The following is a 21,926-nucleotide window of genomic DNA, read 5'->3' as shown; positions in this document are numbered from 1 at the left end:
TACTGAGCTGCAACGAATACATTTGTACATTATTTTCCTTGAAGACATTGTGCGAGTTCACTTTAATACTGCGTGCTTTATATACATGTTGTTGCTGATTGGACTGCAGTTCTGACACATCTACCAAACAAGAGAAAACGCATCTCAAACCCCATTGCACACCGGTGCACTCCGTTTCCAGGAAACATGACGTTCAACCCGGAAACCGTAGCAAGACGTTGCGCAACATTTTGAACATGAACATGCCCCTGATTCTGATGGTCAGCTCGTTAGGAAAGCGCGCTCACAGAGTGAGTAGAATAAGACAGACCTCCCAATTGTGCAGTGCTGTCGGTCCCCAGGCCCAGCACTGAAAAACCCCATTACATAGGATGAGACATGACAGCCTGATTTCTCCTCAGTGGGACTGCTGTATACCGGCTTCCAGTGCTAGCTTACAACCTCCGCTTGCTAGGTTGCAAGTAGGTCAGGCAGCAGTGTTACACACAACAGGCCAGAAGGTGGTCTGCTTAATTCAAGTCCCTGTTTGGGCAAAGGTCAGTCTTCTTTTTGGAGGCCTCAGATTGCTATCACTACGGTCCATCTCTTCTGCTGATTCTGTTCTAGAGCGATGTTCCTTCCTGCTCCCGGGGATCAGTGCATCTCCTTTTTTCGGATGAGACATGGCAGCCTGATTTCTCCTAAGTGGGACCACTGTTTTACCCACTTGCAGGGCTAGCTTGCAATCTCCGCTTGCTGACTCTGCTGGGTTGGTTGCAAATAGGTCAGACAGAAGTGTTGCACACAAACTGAGCAGAAGTTTGTTTACTTCCGTAGTCGTGGCCGAGTGGTTGAGGCGATGGACTACAAAGCCATTGGGGTCTCCCCGCACAAGTTCGAATCCTTCCGACCCGGTTTGCTGAAGGTCATGAGGATAAGTGTCAATGCTCTTTTCACGGTCCTCGCACTGATTTGCGAAATGTCCAGTCCCTCTTCGATGGACAAACAGGCCTCCCAATTGTGCAGTGCTGTCGGTCCCCAGGGGCAGTACTGAAAAACCCTATTACATAGGATGAAACATGGCAGCCTGATTTCTCCTCAGTGGGACCGCTGTTCTTCCCATTTGCAGGGCTAGCTTGCAATCTCTGCTTGCTAAATGAGCTGGCTTGGTTGCAAATAGGTCAGACAGAAGTGTTGGACACAAACTGAGCAGAAATTGGTCTACTTCTGTAGTCGTGGCCGAGTGGTTAAGGCGATGGACTAGAAATCCATTGGGGTCTCCCCGCGCATGTTCGAATCCTGCCGACTACGCTGATGTCCATGCATTTTTCACGGTCCTCGCACTGATTTGCGAAATGTCCAGTCCATCTTCGATGGACAAACACGCCGCTAGTGCTTCTTGTATCCGGGCTCCAGGGTTTGTGTTTGGTGAGCCAGTGGCACGCCGGGATCGTATAGTGGTTAGTACTCTGCGTTGTGGCCGCAGCAACCCCGGTTCGAATCCGGGTCACGGCAACCCTTTGAGTATACGGGAAGGTTAAACATTTTTTACCACCTCATCTTTCTGCTTGATTTTGTTTCTGAAGCTTGGCCTGTTCAGGGAACCACCAGTCTACCGTTAGGTGTAGTCATGGCCGAGAGGTTAAGGCGATGGACTCAAAATCTATTGGGGTCACCCCGCGCAGGTTCGAACCCTGCCGACTACGGGAGGGCTTTGCAGTATTGCTTTAGCTTTCTGTGACGGTAATTGTGCCTTATATGGTCCTTTGCCCTCCTTCGCTCTCTGTGCCATAACTGCTTCTAGCCTTCATCCCGTGACCCCTGCGTCTCTTCTGGGCAGCTTGTTGTAAAACTGCTGTTATATAAAAGGTGAGAAGCCAGTGCTCCACAAGAGGCCAGATAGCTCAGTTGATAGAGCATCAGACTTTTAATCTGAGTGTCCAGGGTTCAAGTCCCTGTTCGGGAGAAGGTCTGTTGCTTTTAGTGGCCTCAACTTGCAATCACTATGGTCCATCTCTTCTGGTGACTCTGTACTGGAGCTGTGTTCCTTCCTGCTCCAGGGGATCTCCCTTGTTCGGCACACCTGATTCTGATGGTCAGCTCTTTAGGAAAGCGCGCTCACAGAGTGAGTAGAATAAGACAGACCTCCAAATTGTGCAGTGCTGTCGGTCCCCAGGCCCAGCACTGAAAAACCTCATTACATAGGATGACACATGGCAGCCTGATTTCTCCTCAGTGGGACTGCTGTTTTACCCGCTTCAAGGACTAGCTTACAATCTCCGCTAGCTAGGTTGCAAGTAGGTCAGGCATCAGTGTTACACACAACAGGGCAGAAGGTGGTGTGCTTAATTCAAGTCCATGTTTGGGCGAAGGTCAGTCTTCTTTTTGGAGGCCTCAGCTTGCTATCACTAAGGTCCATCTCTTAACTGCAAGCCGTTCTATTCGCCGCGGGAGTTTCACTCGTTCATTCTGGTCAGTGTTTACATCCATCCTCAAGCGCATGTGAGCTCAGCTTTACAGAAACTCGCTGATCAGATCACAGAGACAGAACAACAACACCCGGACTCTGTTTTAATCATTCTCGGGGACTTTAATAAAGCCAATCTGTCCCGTGAACTGCCAAAATACAGACAGCATGTTACTTGTCCCACTAGAGACCGTAATATATTGGATCACTGTTACACCACAATAAAGGATGCATATCACTCTGTTCCACGAGCAGCTTTGGGACGTTCTGATCACCTTCTGGTTCATCTTATACCGTCCTACAGGCAGAAACTAAAATCAGCTAAACCTGTATCAAGGACTGTAAAAAGATGGACTAATGAAGCAGAGCAGGATTTACAATCTTGTTTTGACCTCACTGATTGGAGTGTTTTTGAAGCTGCTGCCACCGATCTGGACGAACTCACAGAGACCATAACCTCATATATCAGTTTCTGTGAGGATATGTGTATTCCTACAAAGACTCAAATAATTTACAATAATGACAAACCGTGGTTCACTGCAAAACTCAGACAGCTCCGTCAGGCCAAAGAAGATGCTTACGTGAAGGGGGACAATGTCTTGTATAAACAGGCTAAATACACATTGGAAAAGGAGATCAAAGTGGCAAAGAGGAATTATTCTGAAAAAATAAGGACTCAGTTCACTTCCAACGACTCCGCATCAGTGTGGAAAAGTCTAAAGAAGATCACCAATTACAAGACACCACCCCCCAGCACTGTAGAGAATCAACGACTGGCAGACGATCTGAACGAGTTTTACTGCAGGTTTGAAAGAACACCCATCACCTGCCCTGAACGCCTCCCCACACAACCATTCACACCCTTCACAACTCCTGCAACCAGCCCTGAATGCCTCTCCAAACTACCGTTCACACCATTAACAGCTCCTGCAACCCATCCTGAACACCTCTCCAATCAAGCACTCTCACCATTCTCACCTCCTGCATCCCCCCTCTCCCCCACACCTGCCATTCAGATCAGCGAGGATGCGGTGCGCCAGGTCTTCCGGAAGCAGAAAAGGAAAAAAGCACCAGGCCCAGATTGTGTTACACCAGCCTGTCTGAAATCCTGTGCTGACCAGCTGGCCCCCATCTTCACACAGATCTTCAACAGATCGCTGGAGCTGTGCGAAGTCCCTTCATGCCTCAAACGTTCCACCATCATCCCCATCCCTAAGAAACCCAAAATTACAGGACTAAATGACTACAGGCCTGTGGCTCTAACGTCTGTAGTCATGAAGTCATTTGAAAAACTGGTGCTGGCCCACCTGAAGGACATCACTGGGCCCTTGCTGGATCCTCTTCAGTTTGCCTACAGAGCAAACAGGTCTGTGGACGATGCAGTAAACATTGGACTGCATTATGTTCTGCAACACCTAGACAGACCGGGGACTTATGTGAGGATCCTATTTGTGGACTTCAGCTCGGCCTTCAACACGATCATCCCAAACCTCCTCCTGCCCAAACTAAATCAGCTCTACGTGCCCACCTCCGTCTGTCAGTGGATCAACAGCTTCCTGACAGACAGGCAGCAGCTAGTGAGGCTGGGAAAATACACATCCAGCACCCGTACAATCAGCACCGGAGCTCCCCAGGGCTGTGTTCTCTCCCCACTGCTCTTCTCCCTCTACACCAACGATTGCACATCTAAGGACCCCTCTGTCAAGCTCCTGAAGTTTGCAGACGACACCACACTCATCGGCCTCATTCAGGACGGTGACGAGTCTGCTTACAGACAGGAGGTAAAAGAGCTGGCTGTCTGGTGCAGTCTCAACAACCTGGAGCTTAACACCCTCAAAACAGTGGAGATGATCGTGGACTTCAGGAGAAACCCCCCTGCACTCCCCCCACTCACCATCATGAACAGCCCTGTGACTGCAGTGGAGTCATTCAGGTTCCTGGGCACCACCATCTCTCAGGACCTGAAGTGGGACAATCACATTGACTCCATCGTAAAAAAGGCCCAGCAGAGGTTGTACTTCCTTCGCCAGCTGAGGAAGTTTAACCTGCCACAGGAGCTGCTGAAACAGTTCTACTCCACCATCATTGAATCCATCCTCTGCACTTCAGTAACTGTCTGGTTCAGCTCAGCTTCTAAATCTGACCTCAGAAGACTACAGAGGGTAGTCCGGACTGCTGAGCGAATCATCGGTACAACCCTCCCTTCTATTCAAGAACTGTACTTATCCAGAGTGAGCTAAAGGGCTGTCAAAATCACTCTGGACCCCTCACATCCAGCACACTCCCTCTTTGAACTGTTGCCATCTGGTCGACGCTACAGAGCACTGAGCACTAGAACGACCAGACACAGGACCAGTTTCTTCCCTCAGGCAATCCATCTTATGAACAGCTGATAATAACGGCGAACACACTACACTTTATATTTATATACACACACACTTTATTTATCTAACACACATACTTAGTATACACTTAAATTTTGCACACAATATATATGTACGTACATAACTTCATTTTGTAATATACCTGCCTACAATTGTCATTTGTATATTGTCATTCACTATCTACTTATTTGTATTTTTTATTCTTTTATTATGTGTTTTATGTTCTGTCGCTGTCATTCTGTTGTACTGCAGAGCTTCTGTCACGAAAACAAATTCCTCGTATGTGTAAACATACCTGGCAATAAAGCTCATTCTGATTCTGATTCTGATTCTGATTCTGCTGACTCTGTTCTAGAGCAATGTTCCTTCCTGATCCCGGGGATCAGTGCATGTCCCCAATGCACACCTGATTCTGACGGTCAGCCCTTTAGGAAAGTGAGTAGAATAAGACAGGCCTCCCAATTGTGCAGTGCTGTCGGTCCCCAGGGGCAGTACTGAAAAACCCTATTACATAGGATGAGACATGGCAGCCTGATTTCTCCTCAGTGGGACCGCTGTTCTTCCCATTTGCAGGGCTAGCTTGCAATCTCTGCTTGCTAAATGAGCTGGGTTGGTTGCAAATAGGTCAGACAGAAGTGTTGCACACAAACTGAGCAGAAATTGGTCTACTTCTGTAGTCGTGGCCAAGTGGTTAAGGCGATGAACTAGAAATCCATTGGGGTCTCCCCGCGCAGGTTCGAATCCTGCTGACTACGCTGTTTGCTGATGTCCGTGAGGACAAGCGTCCATGCATTTTTCACGGTCCTCGCAGTGATTTGCGAAATGTCCAGTCCCTCTTCGATGGACAAACACGGCACTAGTGCTTCTTGTATCCGGGCTCCAGGGGTTGTGTTTGGTGAGCCAGTGGCACGCCGGGATCGTATAGTGGTTAGTACTCTGCGTTGTGGCCGCAGCAACCCCGGTTCGAATCCGGGTCACGGCAACCCTTTGAGTATACGGGAAGGTTAAACATTTTTTACCACCTCATCTTTCTGCTTGATTTTGTTTCTGAAGGGAACCACCAGACAAAGGGGCTTGCAGTCTACCGTTAGGTGTAGTCATGGCCGAGAGGTTAAGGCGATGGACTCGAAATCCATTGGGGTCACCCCGAGCAGGTTCGATCCTTGCCGACTACGGGAGGGCTTTGCAGTATTGCTTTAGCTTTCTGTGACAGTAATTGTGCCTTATATGGTCCTTTGCCCTTCGCTCTCTGTGCCATAACTGCTTCTAGCCTTCATCCCGTGACCCCTGCGTCTCTTCTGGGCAGCTTGTTGTAAAAGCTGTTATATAGAACGTGAGAAGCCCATGCTCCACAAGAGCCCGGATAGCTCAGTCGGTAGAGCATCAGACTTTTAATCTGAGGGTCCAGGGTTCAAGTCCCTGTTCTGGCGAAGGTCTGTCGCTTTTAGTGGCCTCAACTTGCAATCACTATGGTCCATCTCTTCTGGTGACTCTGTACTGGAGCGGTGTTCCTTCCTGCTCCAGGGGATCTCCCTTGTTCGGCACACCTGATTCTGATGGTCAGCTCTTTAGGAAAGCATGCTCACAGAGTGAGTAGAATAAGACAGACCTCCAAATTGTGCAGTGCTGTCAGTCCCCAGGCCCAGCACTGAAAAACCTCATTACATAGGATAACACATGGCAGCCTGATTTCTCCTCAGTGGGACAAGGGTTTTTACACTTGTTTTTATATTGTGATAAGCTGAAAGATTTTAATGAGAGGTGTAAAAGCATGATTTTAATTTTGAGAGGAGAAGGAAATGGGAACTTTGAGTGGGAAAAGGTGTTAATGTTGGGCATAAATGAGAAATGTAAACATGAGAAGCTGATTAATTTACTTGTAATGCTGATGAAAAGTTCGATATGGGAAAGAAGAGTGGTGATGAAAAAGGAAAATGTTTTAATCGATGTATGGAATGTGTTCAGGAGAAAAGTAGAAAAATATGTTGAAAGTCTGTTTTATTATTTTAAGTTGGAGGAAACGATTGATGTTTTTTATAATATTTTTACTCAGGAGGTGTTAAAGGTTTTCAAAGAGCTGGGGATTGAATGGTCTTTTTTAAAAGATTAAACTATTTAATGACTTCTTTTAAATGTAAGTAAGATGTCTGTCAATTCAAAGTAGAAGTTTTTTATGTAAAAGAAAGAATCTTATGTATTTTTCTATGTGAATAATTGATATGTATGTTTGAATTGATTAATTTATTCAATAAAAAAAAAAAAAAAATCATATAGTGGTTAGTATTCTGTGTTGTGGCAGCAGCAACCCCGGTTCGAATCCGAGTCACGGCAACCATCTGCCGTTGTGTGTACGGGAAGGTTGAATTTTCTTTTTACCACCTCATCTTTCTTCTTAATTTTGTTTTTGACGCTTGGCCTGTGCAGGGCTCCACCAGACAAGGGGGCAGGCAGCCTACCACTAGACGTAGTCGTGGCAGAGAGGTTAAGGTGATGGACTTGAAATCCATTGGGGTCTCCCCACGCAGGTTCAAACACTGCCGACTACAGGAGGGCTTTGCAGTATTGCTTTAGCTTTCTGTGATGGTAATTGTGCTTTCTATGGTCCTTTGTCCTAACTGAGAACTGGAGCTTGTAGCCTAGAATTTTTCTTTGTAAATTATGTGAAAATCATCTTGTTTACTCACTTACAGAAAACAATACATTTATTTAAATTTTCTAAAACACTTTTTGTTGGCAAAAGTCATATGCGAGTAGGCGTCAACTATCATGAATATCATTGTGATTTACAAAAGCCCTGCATAATGAGCTGCATAAAGAGCCGCTCAGTCAGCTGTTGTCACTGAGAGGGAGGTGTTACAAGAAAGAACGTGGGAACAAAATAAATTTATATAATTTTAAGTTTGTAGTTTATTTAGAATATATTTAATTATCCCACAACATAATTTAATATCCACTTGGACCCCTGCGCGCCAGTTCTGTCTGTCCCAATGATCACCTGTGTCACCACAAACAGCCCATCTGTCCCTCTTACCGCCTATGTGACCACTAACTGCCCTTCTGTCCACTGGTAATACAAAGACTGTGACCACAAGCAGTCTATGTGTCCCCCTGATCCCCTACGTGCCCACAAGTAGCCTTTTTATCCCCTTGACGAACTTTAAAACACATCCATCTGGAGTGTTATTTTCTGATAAAATGATGCAAGCCATAGCAGTTTCTAACACATGGCTAACCTTCTTGAAATTCAACACAATGGTCAACGAATCTGCCAAGAAACCTGTTCAGGTGGCTCCTCGCTTACTCCCGAAGCACCCAGAGGTGTTAAACCCTCTGAATTCCACTGACCACAAACAGCCTGTTTTTTTTACAATGGGATAGATTGTACGTGGCAAGTCCATATCTCAGCTTTCTGAAGAGATATCAAGCTAAAACCTGCTTTCCCATGCTAGTCTAGACACGTGCTACCCCAGTGGTGAGTTTCAAGAAGATTGGAGAAGCTTTAAATTTCGGCTCAAAAAAACTCAAAGTTTCAAGAAGATTGGAGAAACTCAAAAATTTGACCAACAAAAATCACCAAGATAAATTTTTGAGTTTCTCCTGTGTTCTTGAAACTTTGGGTTTGTTAGTTTGAGACTAGCACAGGAAGGCAGGTTTCAGCTTGATATCACGCTGCAAGTGTTTAATTCCGAGGTATGTTAAGGGTAGCGTTTCAGGAAACTCTGCATAGACTGTCAGGCCGAATGAACTCTGGCCTCTTGTGTGTGGGACTTACGCCGATTGTCTGTTAGTAGTGGTCATCGCGTTCGTCTAACACGCGAAAGGTCCTCGGTTCGAAACCGAGCAGAAACAGCTGTCCCTTTTTGAAGAAATGTATGAACTCCTTTGAGCCGACAGTTGGCTTCAGAAGGTTTAGCCTTTACACGCATTTTGCCGAGCCTGCACACAACGATTTCGGACTTCTTTAGAAAGTGGGTTTCCATATTGTAGTGGTTATCACGTTCACCTCACACGCGAAGGCCAGTCGCGGATAGGTGTAGAGTGCTGACTAGCCAATAGGAACGAAGGAAATTCCAGGGAGGCGGGACGTAAAAAATACACAGAATTAGAGGTTCGAATCCCGTCTCGGCCACAAACACCATAAAATAAGTTTGTATTCGTTTTTCATCCAGATACACTTAAAATGTGCAACGATCTTAATAAATATTTACATTATTATAGGGAAGTTATTTTTAATATAGAACAATTTGAATAATTAAAAAATAACATTTGGTAATATTTCAGGACTTTATTTTGAAAGAAATTAATTTTATATTTGTATAACTATGAACAGAATATATATATATATATATATATATATATATATATATATATATATATATATATATATATATATATATATATATATATATATAGGTCAGTAATTCATATATTACATAAAACTGAAAAATTTAATTATTAAAGTACAGTACTTACCAAAATATATAATAGTTGAATAAATATACATTAAATAATTATATATTAAACAACAACAATAATAAAATCCAAAGCTGTGGAGAACACAGGAAAAACAATTAAATTGTGTTGTAAATTAAATAATTATGAACAATTATATATATTTAATAGTAACAGTGATTAGCATTTAGTGTTTACAAATCTGAGAAAGGTAATAACAACGCAAGTCTATAAAATTTACTTATAAAAAACACTAAAATACAATGGAAATAAGGTCAATGTTTCAGGTATTTTAAAGATCAAATGGGAATAAATAATTTAAAATTACAGATTAAACAACAGTAATAATAATAAAATCTACAGTTGTGGATAACACGGGGGGAAATACAAGAAACACATATTTTAAATTAAAAAAGAGTTTAATAGCAACAGTTATTAACATATAGTGTTTATGAGGCAAGATAAAATAATGCAAGTCAATAAAATAAAAATAAAAACACTAAAATACAATGCAATACAATAAAATATATTACTTTTGGTATTTTAATGAACTGAAATATAAATAAAATAATTTACAATTATAGATTAAATAACAACAACAACAATAATGATAATATAATCTAAAGTTGTGGATAACGGGGAAAAAAACAAGAAAAAAATATTTTTAAAATTAAATAATTATGTAGACAGTTTAGTTATAACAGTTATTAACAATGCAAGTCAACAAAATAAAACCTCACTAAAATACAATGCAATAGAATAAAAGAATCCTTTCTGTGCTTTAATGAACAAATGGAAATAAATGAAATAATTTATAAAAAAAAAATGGAAAAGGTTATTTACATAACCTTGTGCAAGAATGTCTTTGGCAAATGACATGCCCAGATCTCAAATATTGTTTTGTAGCACAGTGAAGTCTTTTTTTTTTTTTTCGTTTATCCACCTCTGCTTCTCAGTCTCATAGAATGGAGACTGCTGAAAGTCTCTCCATGGCATTTCTGCTCTCATTCCCTGAGCCTGATAAAGAGAAAACACTAGCAGGACAGTAAATGTATTTGCCTGCCACTCCAGGTAAACTAGTGTGAATATGAGGACTGTTGAGTCCTTGTTTCAGTGGCAGGTGGCAGAATCTGCACAGACGACCAGTAGGATGCTCCACTGCTGACTTCCGCTTGCTTCTCTCATCAGTGACCCTCTTCCTTTCTGTCCCTCTCTGCTTAGAGGCCTCCAGTTCCCGCTGAAAAAAAGGAGTCTCTGCAAAATCTTCAAAAGGCATTCTGGGGTTGGTCAGGCCCTCTGCTGAATATAGCCCCTTTCACACTGCCATTCCGTCAAATACAGGGGTAAAGTAATAATAATACATTTTATTTATAAAGCACTTTACAATTTAAAGAAAATCTCAAAGTGCTACAATAAAAGCAGAAAAAAAAAACACAATCTAAAAATTAAGTTAAAAAACAACTGCCAACTAAAACTAACAAAATTAAACATGAAAAAAAGTTTTAAACATTGAAAAACTTTTTAAAAAGATACGTTTTTAAGTCCTTTTTAAAACCATTTGTCGTTTGTGGAGCCCTCAAGTGTTCAGGAAGAGCATTCCAGAGCCGAGGGGCCGCGGCACAGAAGGCTCTGTCCCCAATTGTACGGGACTTAGTCTTAGGGGGACGGAGCCGGTGGGTATTTGTGGAGCGGAGGGAACGTACTGAAGTCTGTGGAGTAAGGAGTTCTTGAAGGTAACTGGGGGCATTGCCATGGATGCACTGATGTTCCTGTAATTGTTCCCTGGTCGCTAGATTTGGCACTTTCACACTGCCAGTGATGACCCGGTATATGTGCGTGCTTTCACACACAACCCTAGAAGATCCCGTAACGACACGTGACATCAGCGCGTGACGTGTAATGTACGAGTCGACAACGCTTGGCACGTTATACTTTAACTGAAGCAAGCAAACGATCTCGGCGTCAGCGCAGAAAGTGAGGAACTAACTGATCTCTGCTTCATTACAGTTTGCACATATGTTTTCGTCGCGAATGTTGATCTTACTTCAAAACAGCCGGTAAAAGAGTCGCGCGATAACGCGCGTCATCACTTCGATACGGAATTAGATCTGGCTTTTGTTCACACAGCGCTCGTTCCGGATCGATTACCGCAATGTTACTAGGTCCCCGACCCGGGTTCAATTCGGCAATCAATTCCGGGACGTGGTTGCTTTCACACAGAAGGGGACCAGGCAATGTTACGGGAATATTGCGGGTCCGACGTGCAGTGTGAAAGGGGCTTGTGTGTCAAATACTTTCTTGGAGCAGTAGAAGTATTTAACATCACTACCTTGATAGAAGAAATGTATTGAGGAGCCATCACCCATGTATCGAGACTTAGGCTGGCCACAGGCTAAACAGGATCTGGTTTGCTTTTATTGCAGCACCTGCAATTGTTGTTGCTGCTGAACTGCCTGCTGCTTCTCTATGATGTCCTTCACCATCTTCTCGAATGCTGTCTGGTCCAGAGGGACAGCCTCAGGAACAGCCTTTGCAGGTGGATTGACTGGGGCAGGTGCCAGTACTGTCACTGGGACACTGATTGTTTCACTGCCTGAGTGAAGACGCTGCCATAACTGCTGTGTCTCCAAGAGATTTTCTGGGCTGGTATTGAGACAAGCATTAGTGTTCTTTTTTTTAGCAAGGTGTTTTATGTAACTGCTTATGTGCTGCTTTGTGGTGGAATGCAGAAGGCTGTTGGGGTCAGTACAGGCACTCTGTACCATAGCAGCATATTCAGCATCAACCTTTGTAAGGAGATCCTTGCTCCCATGATGCTTGGCCAGCAGACCATCAATGATATTTCTCATTGGATCCGTCCATCTATTATGGTTTAACACAAAAACTCGGCCACCGGTCTTAATAGGTCCAGTGCGAGCAGAACAGGGAGAAGCAGCTACAGGCAGTGGTGATGTGCTTGGGAGTTCTAAAAGAGATTCACAAAATTACTAACTTAAGTATATGTTTTCTGTGTCCATAGATGAGGCAGACAGATTACACACATTGACGCCTGTATGTATTATATAGTTACCTCCAACTAAAAGACACTCCTCTGATGTTTGTTCCTTCACTGTCACAGCACTTGGTGTAGGAAACTGGTGAAAAATGACAGCCTGTGAGGTAGCCTCTGGTTCTGCAGCAAGAGGGGTCTCAGCAGAAGAGGTATCCTTTAAGCATTCCTAAAAAAATGAGTGCAATATGCAAGTGAGAATTATAAATTTATTTTTTTTAATAAAAAAAAAACGTATACATTTTTTTTAAAGGCATACCTGAGATGGGAATGAGAACGGAACGCCAGATGAAGACTCCTCTTGCATCTCCACATCTCCTAGGTCTGTCTTCCTGCTTTTGTGCTTGTCAAAGTCAAGAGGCACAGGTCGACAACCTGGCTCCACATATTGCAGGCCAAACCTCTCTCCTGTGTCCCTGCTGGAGATGTGCAAGGCTGGATATTTGGGTTGCCCTGTCACTTTTATAGATGCCCTGTTTAACTCTATCATCAAAACAGGGTCAAACACTCCAGGTAAGACAACCCCAGGCTGCTTCAGGTCCACCAGCCACTGATAATTCCAGCGTGCCACACCAGTCATACCCTGTGCCTGGAACAACTCAGTAGAGACACGATTGCCAGTTACCCACTGAGCCTGGTGGAAATGAAACCCCTCCTGCTGTGAAGTGCCTCTCACAGGGATCCAAATGGGCACAGCAGCTCCATCACCCTTGACATGATTCAGCTGTAGGGTCCCACCATATCTGTAGAGGATTCCTTCCTCCACCTCAGGATCACTCAGGCAGCCTCTAAGGATGTGGATACGCTGAATCCACCATAATTTTAACATTGAGGGTTTGAAAAGGAAGATGTTGTTGGGATCCTTTGCCAGATAGAAATGGTGTAACACTTCTTCCACCCTTTGAACCAGCTCTCTGGGATGTGGCACTTTTGTCCTACAATGCTCTCTGATGTGCAGCTTGGTGGGATTAGCAGGCTCGATACCACATAATCTGTATGCGTTCTTCAGTTTCTCCAGGTCACCCTGATCAACTACAGAGAAGGCAGAAGAGATGAACTGGCAGAAAAAGCCATACAGAGGATGGTGCTCCGAAACACACTCCCTGGTGAACCGCCGCATAAAGTGAAACAAGTCCAGTTTAACAACCATGTCCTCGTTGAACTTCCTGCAAGCGGCATGTAAATTCTTGAGGTTTCCTGATGTAACCTCTGCCACAGTAGCTTCTGTGGTCCTCCAGGCTTCCCACTGCTGGTGCTCATAAGGTCCTGGGTCCATCACTCTGAAAGCGGCACAGCAGTCCCTAAGTACATAAAGGGGGAAAAAATACATTTTAATGTATTCATAACCTTTGCTTACACCACTTGATGTAATGTTTGGTTAGATGTGATGATTTATACCTGTCCACCCACTGGTACTTGGCTTTGGGAATACCAGCAGCACTGTAGCGATTTGATAGCCCACAGTACATTGACTCCAATGACTGCTCACTTTCACTCTGCAGCATCACCCGGGACAGAATCATCCAGTTCTCATTCATCACAGCATAGGATGACATCGTGCCAGATAAGAGGGTCACTTTTCTAGCAACTTTGCGTGTGTGATCTGACCTGAACACCTGTCCAAAAGTGCCTTGTAGGAGCTGAGTGAGAGCTGCTTCCTGCCGCTGATATTCATGAAGGAGGCACTCTATTAAATAGTGCGCAGAGACAGACACCCCATTCCACCCATCAGTGTCTCCGTAATCCCCAAACGGTGCAGGTGTGTCATCCTTCCTCAGTGCCCCAGTGATGGTTTTCTGACCATACAGCCCTGCTTCAGCATCCCTGACATTCTGCACACTGAGAAGGTAAGCCAGATGTGCTCTTTCAAATTTAAGGTGAAGCACCTCAGACAGCTGGTTGGCCATGTCATTAGGGGATTTTCCAGAGCGCCTCAGTTCATCCATCACTGTTTTACAGATTGCCTTCTTATGGGTGAGGAAGGCTGGCAAGATGTTTCTGAATCGCTGTGGTAGAATGTCCGGCCACTGAGGTTTATCAGCAAACCAGTATCTTTTGCATGCCTTACAACACAGACGTGAAGCAAGGATGTAAAATTGCCCAGTAATACCAAGGATCACTCTGGGTCTTCCCACACCAGAGGACACAACGTTTGGATTTTGACATCTGTAAAGACAAGGCAGGATGTAATTGTTCCTAAGCCTTTCCATTATACTGTGCTCAGGTTTCCAAATGAAAAAGGGATGGAGTTGGAAGTATTTGGGTGATGGAAGGCCAGTGTTTGTCTCTTTAAGCTCAGGCTGAGGTGGATAGCGCCATAAGGAGACCATATTCATGAGGTGTCTTACTGGGTGTGATCCTGGCCAGAGCCCCATGGATTCCATCTCTGTCTTCATCCAAATTCTTTGTTGAAGAGAGCAGTTCCAGCGGCTGATATCTTGCAAGTAGCTAGGAACAGGTGCTTCTTTCTGTACAGAAGGCATTGATGCAGGAGCTGTAGGTGCTGATTGTGCAGCAGAAGGTGGTACAGGCACATCAGTCTGTGAAGAAGGCATACTGGGACTGGGAGAACTAGAGACTGCATGTGATGTCGACAGAACTGCATGGAACACAAAAAAGATATGTGTGTGTGTGTGTGTGTGTATTAACAATGATTGCACATGATGTGTATTTAACTGTCTTTACCTTTTTTGTAGCTGAGAAGAGGGGCTTCAGTCAGTGCAGATGGCATTGGTGCAGGTGTTGATTGTGTTTCTGCAGGTGGTACAGAGCCTTCACCCCGTGAAGAAGGCCTACACACAGGAACTGATGTTGATGGAGGCTGCGGCAGACCTGCACGGAACAGGAAAAGGAGGAAATAAAAAATATATTAAAAAACTGAATGTACATGATGTGTATTTAATTGTCTTGACTACATTAAATGACTTATTTAATGTAACGCATGAATCATTGTTTATTATATCATTCTATTTATTCTAGGAATAAAAATTCTAATAATGTTCAAAACTCTGTAAGTAAACATTCCACTTATAACAGCAAATGACACTTTAAATACCATGCATACAATTCATGAAGTGCACTCACCCTCACCACTGGTATGTTCAACCCTTAATTATAGTTAGAACAAAAAAAACATGTTTTTTAGAACAGACAAGAACACTGCCAAAGCAACAAATAAGATAATTAAATTCAAAAATGGAGGATAAGTCTATATGTAACAGAATAAGCCTCTGAATCTGATTAGGAAAGTAACCTGCTGTAGACAAGACTGTGGATCCCGTGGCTGCAGATGATCCTGAAAATTAAGCATTATAATTTGAAAATTTTTGCTCCAGTATGTGCAATTGCATGTGTCAAAAACATGCTGAACTTGACATGGCTCTGTATAACATACATGACGTGACTTGTGATTCACTTACTCAGCTGTGTGAGATACTTTGTTGGAGACAGACTCAGCATTATCCTCTCCAGTTCTTCATCCTCCTCCATCACTATAAAACAAAATCAATGGATCAGTAGGCTTTAAGTAACAATATAAGCACATTTGCATGAATTTTATTAACTTACCAGGCTGATCAGAAGCAGTACTGGAAGAAACAAGTGGTCTTGCAGTGGAAGCTGATGGTGGGGGCACCGGAGGATTGTTTATCGTCAGCTGTTGTTGCTGCTGTTTTAAAAGATACTGCTGCAAGTTGTACATTTTGCTGCCTGGAACACACTTCTGCTTTATTATAAAGAAAGCATATCCTTCTGCCCTGGTATCCCAAATTTGTCTCCAAGTGTCTTGAGCTCTTGTTCCAAATCCAACAGTATTGTCTTCCTCCATCAAAACTGGCAATGGATCTGTCCTTTGAGACAGATACCGTTTAAGGTCATCAATTTCCTTAAAGCTTCTTGAGTATTCAATAAAGGAAATTAGACTATCTTTGCAAGGACCCTCTGGGTTGAACTACCCAGCCTGTTCTTCTTCCTCAACCTTATTGGACAGGTACAAAGCATAGCCGACATCATTCTCTAGTAACCACCTGAAAGACTGGCCCTTGTATTTGCCAAACTGTAGAATATATTCTCCCAACACGTCTTGCTTGTCAGAGACATCCCCTCCTCTCTGTAAGACAACAGAACGGGCATTCATCCTGACCAGATCTTCTCTTTGAGGTGTTGACTTGTTCTGCAGTGAAGGGTTGTCTTTAATTCTTTTTGCCTCTTCTGATGGGTCCCGGCGTAAATGGCCTGATGGGCCTTTCCTGAAAGACACCTTGTATCTCCCGGGGAAAAAAAACAGTTTTCTTCATGATGCTGTTCTGAAATCATGACCACATAAAAATACTTAATATAGTGAAATAAGACAGTTATCAGCAGCAGTTATTTTAACTTGCCATAATATTTCATAATATTACAGTTTTTTTCCTTAATAAATGCAGCCTTAGAGCATAAGTGTTATTTAATATTTATTTAATCCACTCAATATATGAGTAAGTATATATATTTTTAATATGAAAATGTGTACATGTATATATTAAAACAAGTTTAACTAATTCAAAATGTTGTTTTATATACACACAGTTTAGTAATATATATAATAATATAGAATATATATGTAATAAATGTAATATGTGTGTTTAATACATATGAATTACATTATGAGTATCATATTGCATTGTTAACATTTTAAAAAAATTTAACAAGTACTTAGAGATTAATTATGAAACATTGACTCTTACAAAGAAACTATAACAATTATATAAAATAACTGCTGTATTTTCAACGATGAGTTTGGTTTAATATTTCCTAACATCACAAACCAATCAACACAATTAACACAATACCATTAAATGAGAATATACATGTAATTTATATGATAAAATATTTACAATCCAGAAAGTGAATATTGCTAAAGTAACATTCAACTTAACCTACCTTCTCGCTTAACGTTAATTGTGTTGATCTCGCACTCTTACGTAAAAACAGCGGTCACCTGAGGTAAAACTTTTGCGAAGGTAGTTTAGACAGTTAATGCTTGTCAGCAAACTTGTTTTGTTTTGTACAACAATTCGGTAAACATATCTCTCCGATCGTGAAGCTGGTCTCCTCCCCTCCTCCACTCGCTACGAATGATTGACAGATGACACCAGGCTGTTTGAATTCCGCGCCACGGAAGAGGCGAAACAGCGCCGGGGAATCTACGTGTGGCCACAAATATATCACATCCGTAGTGTTAAGCACTACCACAGAGAATGAATGGGAAAAGTTAAGAGAAGTTAAGCTTAACTATTTTCGGCTGGGACGCGAAAGGTCCCCAGTTCGAAACTGGGCGGGAACACTGAATCTCTTTTCACAATCGTTTAGGTGGGTTTCTGTTGAGGAGGAACTCAATTCTACCAAGGCTTTGCGGCCAAGAGGCATGAACACAGTCACTAAAGGTATAGTTGATGCAGAAATGAAAGAGCAGTCATTGTTTGACCTAAACCTATCCCACAACTGTGACATTCCAAGCCTGTCTGGCTTTCTTCTGAGGAACACGAAAAAAAGAGATTTGCCTGAGTGGCCCTCTGTTGAGCAGCAGCTCTGCATCACGAAGGCCCGTCTTTACACAGGTGTAGAGATAATTATTAAGCACACTACGGCAGCGGTAATACCCACGCAGACAGTACTCTGTACTTTTGACCTGGTAGTTTAGATGAACAGATGGCCGGTGCACTCAAAGACCCAATATTTTCGTACAACACATAAATATACATATATTAAATGAAAGTGGGGAAAAAAAGCAAAGAAGAAATGGCCACAGAGGATTCCCGCAAACAACTGGAGAAATTCTCGGTTTGCTGCTAAAAATAGAAGGTATTTGCGAACTGAAGAGCGCAACGCAATTGTAATTTGATTCCCGCTCCAAGATGCATGAGATGAAAAGATCTGACACCTTTGCCACAGGGTTTCCGTAGTGTAGAGGTTATCACGTTCGCCTTACACGCGAAAGGTCCCCAGTTCGAAACTGGGCGGGAACACTGGATCTCTTTTTCAAAATTGTTCAGGTGGGTTTCTGTCAGGAGGAACTCAACGCTTCCAAGGCTTTGCGGCCAATAGGCATTAATACAGTCACTAAAGGTAAAGTTGATGCAGAAAATGAAAGAGCAGTCATTGTTTGACCTAAACCTAACCACAACTGTGACATTCCAAGCCTGTGTGGCTTTCTTCTGAGAAACACCAAAGACGAGATTTTAGGAAACTCTGCGTAGACTGCCACGCCGAATGAACTCTGTCCTCTTGTGTAAGGGTCTTATTCCACCTAGGCCATCACGTAAGGCAGGGTCTCAAGGGGTGTCTAAAAGGGGTACGTGGCAGGCCCTCCTTAGACCCCTGCGCGCCGGCCCTGTCTGTCCCAATGATCACCTGTGTCACCACAAACAGCCCATCAGTCCCTCTCACCGCCTATGTGACCACTAATTGCGCTTCTGTCCACTGGTAATACAAAAACTGTGACCGCAAGCTGTCTATGTGTCCCCCTGATCCCCTACGTGCCCACAAGTAGCCTTTTTATCCCCTTGACGAACTTTAAAACACATCCATCTGGAGTGTTATTTTCTTGATAAAACGATGCAAGCCGTAGCAGTTTCTAACACATGGCTAACCTTCTTGAAATTCAACACAATGGTCAACGAATCTGCCAATAAACCTGTTCAGGTGGCTCCTCGCTTACTCCCGAAGCACCCAGAGGTGTTAAACCCTCGGAATTCCACTGACCACAAACAGTCTGTCTTTTTTACAATGGGATAGATTGTACGTGGCAAGTCCATGTCTCAGCTTTCTGAAGAGATATCAAGCTAAAACCTGATTTCCCATGCTAGTCTGGACACGTGCTACCCCTGTGGTGAGTTTCAATAAGATTGGAGAAACTTGAAATCTCGGCTCAAAAAAACTAAAAGTTTCAAGAAGATTGGAGAAACTCGAAAGTTTGACCAACAAAAATCACCAAGAGAAATTTTCGAGTTTCTCCTGTGTTCTTGAAACTTTGGGTTTGTTAGTTTGAGACTAGCACAGGAAGGCAGGTTTCAGCTTGATATCAAGCTGCAAGTGTTTAATTCCGAGGTAAGTCAAGGGTTAGGTTTCAGGAAACTCTGCATAGACTGCCAGGCCCGAAATGAACTCTGTCCTCTTGGTGCGTGGGAATTACGCCGATTGTCTATTTGCTTTCGGGCACATCACAGTATAAATATTGGCCCAAAAGCACTCTAGCGTTAGACCGTGGAGTTTCTGTAGTGTAGTGGTCATCACGTTCGCCTAACACGCGAAAGGTCCTCGGTTCGAAAACCGAGCAGAAACAGCCGTCCCTTTTGAAGAAATGTATGAACCCCTTTGAGCCGACAGTTGGCTTCAGAAGGTTTAGCCTTTATGCGCATTTGCTGAGCCTGCACACAATGATTTCGGACTTGCTTAGGAAGTGGGTTTCCGTAGTAGTGGTTATCACGTTCGCCTCACACGCGAAAGGTCCCCAGTTCAAACTGGGCGGGAAACACTGAATCTCTTTTCACAATCGTTTAGGTGGGTTTCTGTTGAGGAGGAACTCAATTCTACAAGGCTTTGCGGCCAAGAGGCATGAAACACAGTCACTAAAGGTATAGTTGATGCAGAAATGAAAGAGCAGGTCATTGTTTGACCTAAACCTATCCCACAACTGTGACATTCCAAGGCCTGTCTGGCTTTCTTCTGAGGAACACGAAAAAAGAGATTTGCCTGAGTGGCCCTCTGTTGAGCAGCAGCTCTGCATCACGAAGGCCCGTCTTTACACAGGTGTAGAGATAATTATTAAGCCACACTAGGCAGCGGTAATACCCACGCAGACAGTACTCTGTACTTTTGACCTGGTAGTTTAGATGAACAGATGGCGGTGGCACTCAAAGACCCAATATTTCGTACAACACATAAATATACATATATTAAATGAAAGTGGGGAAAAAAGCAAAGAAGAAATGGCCACAGAGGATTCCCGCAAACAACTGGAGAAATTCTCGGTTTGCTGCTAAAAATAGAAGGATTTGCGAACTGAAGAGCGCAACGCAATTTGTAATTTGATTCCCGCTCCAAGATGCATGAGATGAAAAGATCTGACACCTTTGCCACAGGTTTCCGTAGTGTAGAGTTATCCGTTCGCCTTACACGCGAAAGGTCCCCAGTTCGAACTGGGCGGGAACACTGGATCTCTTTTTCAAAATTGTTCAGGTGGGTTTCTGTTCAGGAGGAACTCAACGCTTCCAAGGCTTTGCGGGCCAATAGGCATTAATACAGTCACAAAGGTAAAGTTGATGCAGAAATGAAAGAGCAGTCATTGTTTGACCTAAACCTAACCCACAACTGTGACATTCCAAGCCTGTGTGGCTTTCTTCTGAGAAACACCAAAGACGAGATTTTAGGAAACTCTGCGTAGACTGCCACGCCGAATGAACTCTGTCCTCTTGTGTAAGGGTCTTATTCCACCTAGGCCATCACGTAAGGCAGGGTCTCAAGGGGTGTCTAAAAGGGGGTACGTGGCAGGCCCTCCTTAGACCCCTGCGCGCCGGCCCTGTCTGTCCCAATGATCACCTGTGTCACCACAAACAGCCCATCAGTCCCTCTCACCGCCTATGTGACCACTAATTGCGCTTCTGTCCACTGGTAATACAACAACTGTGACCGCAAGCTGTCTATGTGTCCCCCTGATCCCCTACGTGCCACAAGTAGCCTTTTTATCCCCTTGACGAACTTTAAAACACATCCATCTGGAGTGTTATTTTCTGATAAAATGATGCAAGCCGTAGCAGTTTCTAACACATGGCTAACCTTCTTGAAATTCAACACAATGGTCAACGAATCTGCCAATAAACCTGTTCAGGTGGCTCCTCGCTTACTCCCGAAGCACCCAGAGGTGTTAAACCCTCGGAATTCCACTGACCACAAACAGTCTGTTTTTTTTACAATGGGATAGATTGTACGTGGCAAGTCCATGTCTCAGCTTTCTGAAGAGATATCAAGCTAAAACCTGATTTCCCATGCTAGTCTGGACACGTGCTACCCCTGTGGTGAGTTTCAATAAGATTGGAGAAACTTGAAATCTCGGCTCAAAAAACTAAAAGTTTCAAGAAGATTGGAGAAACTCGAAAATTTGACCAACAAAAATCACCAAGAGAAATTTTCGAGTTTCTCCTGTGTTCTTGAAACTTTGGGTTTGTTAGTTTGAGACTAGCACAGGAAGGCAGGTTTCAGCTTGATATCAAGCTGCAAGTGTTTAATTCCGAGGTAAGTCAAGGGTAGCGTTTCAGGAAACTCTGCATAGACTGCCAGGCCGAATGAACTCTGTCTTTTGTGCGTGGGAATTACGCCGATTGTCTATTTGCTTTCGGGCACATCACAGTAGAAATATTGGCCCAAAAAGCACTCTAGCGTTAGACTGTGGAGTTTCTGTAGTGTAGTGGTCATCACGTTCGCCTAACACGCGAAAGGTCCTCGGTTCGAAACCGAGCAGAAACAGCTGTCCCCTTTTGAAGAAATGTATGAACCCCTTTGAGCCGACAGTTGGCTTCAGAAGGTTTAGCCTTTATGCGCATTTTGCTGAGCCTGCACA

General features: G+C 43.5%; 1 protein-coding gene and 11 non-coding genes across 12 annotated transcripts; 11 read left to right on the top strand and 1 right to left on the bottom strand.

The window, feature by feature from the left end:
* Nucleotides 1–1,208: 1,208 nt before the first annotated feature.
* Nucleotides 1,209–1,290, top strand: trnas-aga (transfer RNA serine (anticodon AGA)). The gene has a single exon. It is a non-coding gene; the product is annotated as a tRNA-Ser (tRNA).
* Nucleotides 1,291–1,422: 132 nt separating this feature from the next.
* On the top strand, nt 1,423–1,494 carry trnah-gug (transfer RNA histidin (anticodon GUG)). Its single transcript has one exon. It is a non-coding gene; the product is annotated as a tRNA-His (tRNA).
* A 109-nt stretch (nt 1,495–1,603) lies between these two features.
* On the top strand, nt 1,604–1,685 carry trnal-caa (transfer RNA leucine (anticodon CAA)). The gene has a single exon. It is a non-coding gene; the product is annotated as a tRNA-Leu (tRNA).
* Nucleotides 1,686–5,503: 3,818 nt separating this feature from the next.
* trnas-aga (transfer RNA serine (anticodon AGA)) lies at nt 5,504–5,585 on the top strand. The gene has a single exon. It is a non-coding gene; the product is annotated as a tRNA-Ser (tRNA).
* A 155-nt stretch (nt 5,586–5,740) lies between these two features.
* Nucleotides 5,741–5,812, top strand: trnah-gug (transfer RNA histidin (anticodon GUG)). Its single transcript has one exon. It is a non-coding gene; the product is annotated as a tRNA-His (tRNA).
* A 111-nt stretch (nt 5,813–5,923) lies between these two features.
* On the top strand, nt 5,924–6,005 carry trnas-cga (transfer RNA serine (anticodon CGA)). Its single transcript has one exon. It is a non-coding gene; the product is annotated as a tRNA-Ser (tRNA).
* Nucleotides 6,006–6,187: 182 nt separating this feature from the next.
* On the top strand, nt 6,188–6,260 carry trnak-uuu (transfer RNA lysine (anticodon UUU)). The gene has a single exon. It is a non-coding gene; the product is annotated as a tRNA-Lys (tRNA).
* Nucleotides 6,261–7,294: 1,034 nt separating this feature from the next.
* On the top strand, nt 7,295–7,376 carry trnas-uga (transfer RNA serine (anticodon UGA)). The gene has a single exon. It is a non-coding gene; the product is annotated as a tRNA-Ser (tRNA).
* Nucleotides 7,377–11,696: 4,320 nt separating this feature from the next.
* On the bottom strand, nt 11,697–14,886 carry LOC113062713 (uncharacterized). The gene is made up of 4 exons (XM_026232681.1): nt 13,730–14,886; nt 12,591–13,632; nt 12,353–12,500; nt 11,697–12,247 (listed from the first exon to the last, which is right to left on the bottom strand). Exons 1-4 carry the CDS (start codon nt 14,884–14,886, stop codon nt 11,697–11,699), a joined length of 2,898 nt encoding a protein of 965 aa, XP_026088466.1.
* Nucleotides 14,887–18,263: 3,377 nt separating this feature from the next.
* On the top strand, nt 18,264–18,336 carry trnav-uac (transfer RNA valine (anticodon UAC)). The gene has a single exon. It is a non-coding gene; the product is annotated as a tRNA-Val (tRNA).
* A 1,242-nt stretch (nt 18,337–19,578) lies between these two features.
* On the top strand, nt 19,579–19,652 carry trnav-aac (transfer RNA valine (anticodon AAC)). The gene has a single exon. It is a non-coding gene; the product is annotated as a tRNA-Val (tRNA).
* A 2,107-nt stretch (nt 19,653–21,759) lies between these two features.
* On the top strand, nt 21,760–21,832 carry trnav-aac (transfer RNA valine (anticodon AAC)). The gene has a single exon. It is a non-coding gene; the product is annotated as a tRNA-Val (tRNA).
* The last annotated feature ends 94 nt before the right edge of the window (nt 21,833–21,926 follow it).

Source organism: Carassius auratus, chromosome 45 (assembly GCF_003368295.1).
Source record: "Carassius auratus strain Wakin chromosome 45, ASM336829v1, whole genome shotgun sequence".
Taxonomy (NCBI): domain Eukaryota; kingdom Metazoa; phylum Chordata; class Actinopteri; order Cypriniformes; family Cyprinidae; genus Carassius; species Carassius auratus.
This window is presented reverse-complemented; position numbering and strand designations above follow the sequence as displayed.